Here is a 7945-nt window from a genome sequence, read left to right as displayed (position 1 = left end):
CACACTTGACACACCTGACACACCTGAAACATACCTGACACACCTGACACACCTGAGACACACTTAAGACTCACCTGACACACCTTAAACATACCTAACACACCTGAGACTCACTTAAGACTCACCTGACACACCTGAGACTCACTTGACACACCCAGGACACACCTGAGACTTACCTGTCGTCACCTGTCCTCACTTGTCACCCCTTCTCACCTGCCCCCACTTGTTACCTGTCCACACCTGTCCATGTGTCTTGTGCAGGTGGACGGGTTCTTCACGCTGGTCTTTGGTCTCAGCAGCATCAACACGCTGACAGTAATCAGTATCACCCGCTACATCAAAGGCTGCCATCCCAGCAGAGGTCAGAGGTCACACCTCCACCTTATCTGCAGCTCCTCCGCCACACACACACACACAGACAAGTGTGTTGGTGAGTGTGTATCTGGTGTGTAACCTGTAAGTGTTTGTTGTGTTTCAGCGCGTCACATCAGCAGGACGAGCATCTCCGTCTGTCTGCTGCTCATCTGGATCACAGCCGGATTCTGGTCTGCTGCACCGCTGCTGGGCTGGGGCAGCTACAAGGGTAAGAGACACACACACACACACATGCACAGGCACACGCACACGCACACACACGCACACACACGCACACACACACACACACACACACATACATTTTTTAGTTGATTTTTTACTCTTCAGAAAAAAAATGTTTTTCTTCTTGAAACAGTTTTGGTGATTATTTTCCTTTAAAAGTTTTTTGTTAAAAAAAATGTTGAGTTTGTCTTTCTGTAAAATTATTTAACGTGTTGTGTTGCTTTTCCTTAAAACTTAAATTTTTGGTGATTTTTAAAATGTTTTGATAATTTTTGTCCTTAAAACTTTTTGAACATTTTTTTAATTAGATATTTTTAAAAAAAGATTTTGGCGATAAACTTTTTCTGTAAATTTTTTTTCCCTAAAATGTTTTGCTTTTTTGTTTTTTCTTTTAAAATTCTTCAAGAAGACATGTCTTCTAAACCGATAGACGAAAGTAAAAATCAGCCAAATGACAGCATTTATCTCCGCCACACACTGCGGAGCAGACCTGTGACCTGTGACCTCTGACCCCTGCCTGCAGACCGAGGGTACGGGACGTGTGAGATCGACTGGGCCAAAGCGAGCTACTCAGGCGCCTACAGGTCCTACATCATCTGCATCTTCGTCTTCTGCTTCTTCGTGCCCGTGCTCGTCATGCTCTTCTGCTACGTGTCCATCATCAAGACGGTGAAGCGAGGGAACGCCCTGTCCGCCGAGGGCGACCTCACCGACCGCCAGAGGAAGATGGAGCGGGACGTCACCATCGTGAGTGTTCGTCATCAGTGATGATGTCATCAGTGATGACGTCATCAGTAACCACTGCTCCCTTACAGGTCTCCATCGTGATCTGCACGGCCTTCATCTTGGCGTGGTCGCCGTACGCCGTGGTGTCCATGTGGTCCGCCTGCGGATTCCACGTGCCCAACCTCACCAGCATCTTCACGCGGCTCTTCGCCAAATCCGCCAGCTTCTACAACCCGCTCATCTACTTTGGCCTCAGCTCCAAGTTCCGCAAAGACGTGGCGGTGCTGCTGCCGTGCACACGCGACACCAAGGACTCCGTCAAGCTCAAGCGTTTCAAGCCCAAGGCCGAAGCCCGCCCCAAAGTCCCTCCCACCCGTGCAGAGAAGAAGTACTCGCCCGGCCCCCAGCCTGACCCCGCCCCTGAGAGCCCGCCCAGCACGCCGCCGCCCGCCAACAAGGAAGTGTTCTACATCGATATGCCCCGCCCTTCTGAGACCCGCCCCGAGTTCGAATGTGACAGACTCTGATGACATGACTCCGATGATATCACGCCTGAACACACTGACCTCGGATCAGATTAGAGAGCAGGGGGTGCTTATGTCATCGAGTCACAGTGCCCAAAAACTACAGAAGAAGCTCAGTTTGTTTTGTGTCCAACACAAAGAACACCAGAACCTTGTGCAGGTTCCACTGCTCTGACTGAGAACTCGTCACATGACCCGCTGTCACGTGACCCGCTGTCACCCGCTGTCACGTGACCCGCTGTCACGTGACCTGCTTTCAGGAGCACAGGCGGCGCTTTCAGGTCATCACTCGTTATTTTTTAACTGCGAACAAAGAAATCAGTGAAGAAGAATCTTGTGGAAAAAAACTGGAGGGACAGCTGACACACGGGATCATGTGACACACGACAACATTTAAAACAATGTCCAAACTTTTTAAACATTTAAAACATTTATATTTATTTCTACGTCATTTTTCACACATGCAGGTCAAAGACAGACACAGAGAGATGTCACAGCTCACATCAAAACATTTTAAAACTTCGGGAACATTTCTCAGAGCTGAAATCTTTCCGGACTGAAGTTTGTCCCAGCGAGCAGGGAACGTTCCCTACAGGTTGCAATATTGTCTTGAAGAAAACATTTTAATCTAACACTGAAAGAACGTTTTAAGGATGTTTCTCACTTCAGATAATGTTGCTGTGAGGTTGAATGCTGACGCAGATGTAACGTTTGAGCTGCGACTCTCTGAGGATGTTTTGGTGACGCTGAGAGGTGAAAGATCAGAGAACAAAGGAAGAACGTTCTCAAAGCAACATTCAACATGTTACTGAAAACTGAGATTATACAACATGTTTTTAATGAAAATGTAATGTGATGTGTAAACAAGAAAAGAACTTTTTATCATTTTTTGATTATTTATGGAGAACGTTAGCTGAACTTTAAGAAGAACGTTTCGGGAACTTAAAGAAAACTTGCTGGTCAAAACGTTACCAAAACATTGCATTGGTTACATTGTAACATTCTCAGAACATTTTAGAGACAAACGTTGCTCATTGGGAGACATAACGACTGTTTGAGTTTCTCCTTTTATAATGAAGGAATGAACAAATTAATTCATTATTGCTGTGTCATGTAAACAGCTGAGCTCAGCCGTCCAATCAGAGCAGGGCAGGGCGGAGTCCAGCAGACGGTCAGACAGCGTTACGAGAGAGAAAACAGAGCAAAGCGACAGAAACACCCAACGGGTCAGATCGGAGCAATACTAATAATATTAATGATAACAGTAACAATAATAATGACACCTGCCTCCAGCAGGTCGAACTTCAGAACAATTATATTTATACAGATAATCGGCAAGTCGCAGCGAGCTCACACTGCTGCTTCTGATAGTTGTCCCCTCTGTCCTGCTGCTCTGTCCTGCTGCTCTGTCCTGCTGCTCTGTCCTATGGATGGATAAAGTATGGATAGATAAAGTATTGATGTAGTGAAGTATGGGTGGATGAAGAAGAGACTGATAAAGTATGGATGGCGCACTTCCTGGGGGCGTGGTTTAGAGGTTTGTTTTCTGCCATTTGGTGGGCGTGTCTGAGGTGTCAGCCAATCAGCAGCAATATAGTTATTTATAAACATGTAGCTGCTGATTGGCTGACACCCCACTACAAAGAACAAACACGAGCACCGAGCGCTGAAGATACAGTTTTACTGAAGTTTAATTTTTTTCTGAACTGAAGAATCAAACAGGAAGTGTGACATTACCACGGTAACCCCGTCAGCATCACTGAGAAACGGACAATAAAGTTTTACTGATAACTGTTTATGTTTCCACCGACATGCAGAGTCACAGCACAGATCAATAAATCAATAAATCAATATATCCATACAACCAATCACAGGGGCTGAGGGTCAGGAAGTAGTATCATCAGCGGTGACGATGACATCACAGAAATGGATCGCAGTTTTTTCCTTACTGGATGATGTCATCAGCTGACAACTTCCTGTTTACATTTACATGAGCTATGATGTCATGACTTCACACGGCAAAATGCTGCACAACTACCACACGTGATGTCACACGGAGAGCATCGTGGGACGCCGAATCAAAAACAAATGACCATTAAGATTCACAAAGTAAGAAAATATAAAACAAGCTCTTCTCTGGTTACCATAGAAACCAATGAATTGTACGAAATAAGGAGCATATGAAGAAGAAACACGTCACAGTTCGAAATACTGTCAACAAAAATATTTACAATAAACGAGCCAATCAGATCATTCGAATATGAAAAACTCAGGAAACAGAAACATCTGTCATCATAATCATCATCAGTTCATCACATCAAATCAAAACAGGACGTCTCATCCAAAACTTTTTAACGAGGAAGAGGGAAAACAACCAGGAAAGAGTTAAATCAGCCTGCCAACATGATGTGTTCACGGACCACCGGATATCTGACAATCCAAAGATCATTTCTGTTTGTGCAGTTTCTGGCCCTGAAAAATGGTGTCATACTGGTGATTTGTATTTTGGTTTGGAGGGCAAGTTTTCTTTAAAAACCACCAAAAGTACAAAATAAATAAATAAATCAGCAATTAAAAAAAAAAAGGTCAAAATTGTTGACAGTAAAAAAAATTGGCAATTTTTTTTACAGCAAAAAAATTATTGCTGCGAAAATCAATCAATTCGCCTTTTTTTTAAATCCCCCAAAAAATTAAAGAAAAAAACAACTTTAAAAATCAGCTATTTTTTTCCCCACAGATGTCTGGGCTGAGCCCCCAATGACCTCAGATCCTAGACACGCCCCTGGCACTTGCGTCCGGACTTTCTGGCGCTTCCTCTCATCCAGCTGAGGTCACTGTTTGAGATCAGGCTCCGCCTCCAGCAGGTCGAACTTTATAAAAACTAACAGAAAACTCACAACATTTATTCGTGATAATAATAGGAAACATTTTCAGCAGTTTTGTCTCAACATCCGGTTTCTCTGGTTCCTCTGGTCCCTCAGAGACCTAGTTCATGTGTCAGGTTGTGGTCTGTGGTCCGTCTGGAGGTGCTGCAGACCTCCTCGTCAGTCGGACCACTCCTGGTCCTCGGGCTCAGACTCCTCCTCTGATTCACTGTACTCCACAGCGATGCGTCGCGACAGGATGGTGGCAACATCATTTCCTGTGGGCTCTCGTTTCTTTGCCTCCTCCTGCTCACGCTGCTCCTGAACCTTCCTGAGCTGGATCCCTGCAGACCAGAAGAAAGCAGAACCCCAAACACAGATCAGACTACTAGAGCTCACTTTGAACCCAACAGCCCTCTCCTAGGGCTGGCTCTCTGGGGTTGGCTCTGCAGGGCTGGTTCTTCTTTTTTTTTAAGATAATTAAAAAAAAAAATCCTTTATTAGATAGGACAGAAGACTGATAGTGTGAAAGGGGGAGAGACAGGGACATGCAGCAAAGGGCGGTGAGCTGGAATCAAACCTGCAGCCACTGCAGCAAGGACACTGCCTTCATACATGTGGTGCCTGCTTTATCCACTGAGCCACCGGATACCCAAGTTTAGAGTGGGCTCTGTGGGGCTGGCTCTGTGGGACTGACACGATGGGGCTGGCTCTGTGGAGCTGGCTCTGTGGGGCTGGCTCTGTGGAGCTGGCTCTGTGGGGCTGGGTCTGTGGAGCTGGCTCTGTGGGGCTGGCTCTGTGGGGCTGGTTCTGTGGGGCTGGTTCTGTGGGGCTGGGTCTGTGGAGCTGGCTCTGTGGGGCTGGCTCTGTGGAGCTGGCTCTGTGGGGCTGGGTCTGTGGGGTCTGTGTGTTTACAGTATATCAGCTGACCTCTGCGTATGGCGGCCAGCAAGTCGCTCCGGGCGTCGTTCATGGGAACGTTGGGTCCACCTGACAGCTTCCTCCCGTCCATCACCGGGGGCAGCAGGGGTGCGGTGGTTGAGGGCGGGGCCTGGCCTCCGGGTCGAGAGGGGGAGGGGACGTAGTTGGCAGGGGGAGGTGGTGGAGGGGAGGGGCTGTAGGGACGTGAGAGGACAGCAGCACCACCTGGAGGAGGAGACTTCAGTCAGCTGCTGCACAAACAACAACAAACATGTAAACAAACATGTCCATTACCTTGGTTACCGGCAGCTGCTGCTGGGTGCAGCGGTGTTGCCATGGCAGCCGTGTGGGCAGAGCTGTTGGAGAGTGGGGCTGGCTCCGCTGATGGCATGAGGGGGGGGGCGGTGGAGGGGCCGGAGGAATCTGATGGTCACTGCAGAGAGACGGAGGTCAAGTTCAAACGACCGCTAACACTGTTTATGTGTGTCTGTGTGTGTGTGTATTCAGTGTGTGTGTGTGTGTGTGTGTGTGTGTGTGTGTGTGTGTGTGTGTGTGTACTTGGCCTCGTTGGCAGTGTTAGTCCGTGCTCCGCTCTGATTGGCCGAGCCGGTGAGTGGCGGCTGGTGGTGATGATGCGTCTGGTTGCGGCCCAGTGAGTGTTGGCGGGCGGTTGCCGTGGTGCCTGCAGAAGAAGCCGGTCTTAGCGCGCGGTCCAATGACTGAGTCTGACCACTTCCTGTGGTCACTGTGATGTGATCCTTCCCATCATGCCCCTGGGCGTCATGGTGGTGAGTACCAGAGGGGAAGGAGGGGTCCTCTGCCGCTGTTGACCTGGCAGGCAGGGCGGGAAAACTTTAAATGGTTTTGTATTTATGTTACCGCTGATTTTTAAAGAAAAACACATCCCAAACCCACATATCTGGAGGCGTCTTTCCTTTAAATATTTTAATTTTTTCGTCTTTTTCTGTGATTTTTCAGTGATTTTTCTGTGATTTTTCAGGAGGACATGGTGTCTGTTTTCTCTATATTTGAGAGTTTGTAAAAATCTGTTGACGATATATGACTGGTTTAAGTTTTCGTCATGTGGCTGAAAACATGTAGACACGTGTTGATAAAGTTTTCTTTCATGGTTGTTTGTTTTTACGCCGTTCTGAAGCCGCTGAGTCATTTCTGTGGGTGCTGGTCACTGAGGACACCTGTCACAGTGTCTCAGGTGTGTTTACCTGTCAGGTGACATGGAGCCGTCGGAGGTGTGGTAAGGTGACGGCGTCACTCGAGCGTCTGGACGGAGCTCCTTGTCGTACGCCATCAGGTTCCACTCCTGTCGGCGGTTCCGAGCTTTCCGGACCTTCACAGGAGGAAGGATCCAAGTTTAACAAAAACCCACAAAGAAGGAACCAGAGAGACGGAGAAGGACGGAGACAGACGGAGACAGACGGACACAGACGCTCACCTTCTTCACCTCCCGACCTGAAGACTCCTCCACATGCTTCTGCTCCTGCACAGACCACAGAGACCAGGCTGCAGGTCACAATGCTGCACACAGACAGAGAGACGGGAGGACGGATGTGTGATGGACGTACCTTCTGTCGTTTCTTCTCTTTGCGTTTGTTCTCGGTGGCCTGCAGCATCTTTTCCCTCCACAGGCTGAAGAAGTAGGACGGGTCTGTGTAGAACTTCAGTCCATCCTTCTTATCGTCCCTTCGCACAGAAACACAGTCTGACATCACTTCCTGTTGGCCTGAGTGAGCTGATTGGTCACTGAGCTAAAACACAGCGTCTGCTGAGGGCGGGGCTTAGACTGACCTGTAGGGCGTGAGGATGTTGAGGGGCGGCGGCTTGTCGCAGCGTTGGTACATCTCCAGGACGGGATTGAGGATGGAGCTCCGTGACACCACCTGCTGGTCCTGGATGGTGCTGCTCCTGAAGGCCTTCCTCATGTTGATGTCCTGCAGAGAAACTACAACACAAACAGCTGATAACATAAAAAGCTCACAACATAAATAAATAAAAAGTTAAAAAAAAACCCACACAAACAGCTGATAACACACAGAGAACGTTCACTGTCACAGCGGGTGAACAATGATGGTGTTGATGACTGCTCCTACCAGAGCACTGCGCTCTAATAACAGTGTTACTCACGGTTTCTAAATTCTTCGAAAGGAGACCAGGAGTCAGAGCCTTCAGCTGTTGGTCTCCTCATATGTGGAACCATCTTCCAGTTTCAGTCCCGGAGGCAGAAACCATCTACTGAAGACCTTAAGTATTTCCTCTTTGTTAAATATTAGAGTTAGGGCTGGCTCAGACTTTCCT

General features: G+C 47.9%; 1 protein-coding gene and 1 pseudogene across 1 annotated transcript; one reads left to right on the top strand and one right to left on the bottom strand.

The window, feature by feature from the left end:
* Positions 1–261: 261 nt before the first annotated feature.
* LOC121939036 (opsin-5-like) lies at positions 262–1850 on the top strand (the record flags this gene model as incomplete). The annotated part of the gene is made up of 4 exons (XM_042482183.1): positions 262–361; positions 479–583; positions 1121–1344; positions 1413–1850. Coding segments are annotated over 4 exons (867 nt in total), but the record flags the coding sequence as incomplete, so codon positions are not given.
* A 1268-nt stretch (positions 1851–3118) lies between these two features.
* LOC121939037 lies at positions 3119–7726 on the bottom strand (annotated as a pseudogene).
* Between the last annotated feature and the right edge of the window lie 219 nt (positions 7727–7945).

This window comes from Plectropomus leopardus, unplaced genomic scaffold (assembly GCF_008729295.1).
Source record: "Plectropomus leopardus isolate mb unplaced genomic scaffold, YSFRI_Pleo_2.0 unplaced_scaffold401, whole genome shotgun sequence".
Classification (NCBI taxonomy): Eukaryota; Metazoa; Chordata; class Actinopteri; order Perciformes; family Serranidae; genus Plectropomus; species Plectropomus leopardus.
Note: the sequence above shows the minus strand (reverse complement) of the source record. Positions and strands in the feature narration are given on the sequence as shown.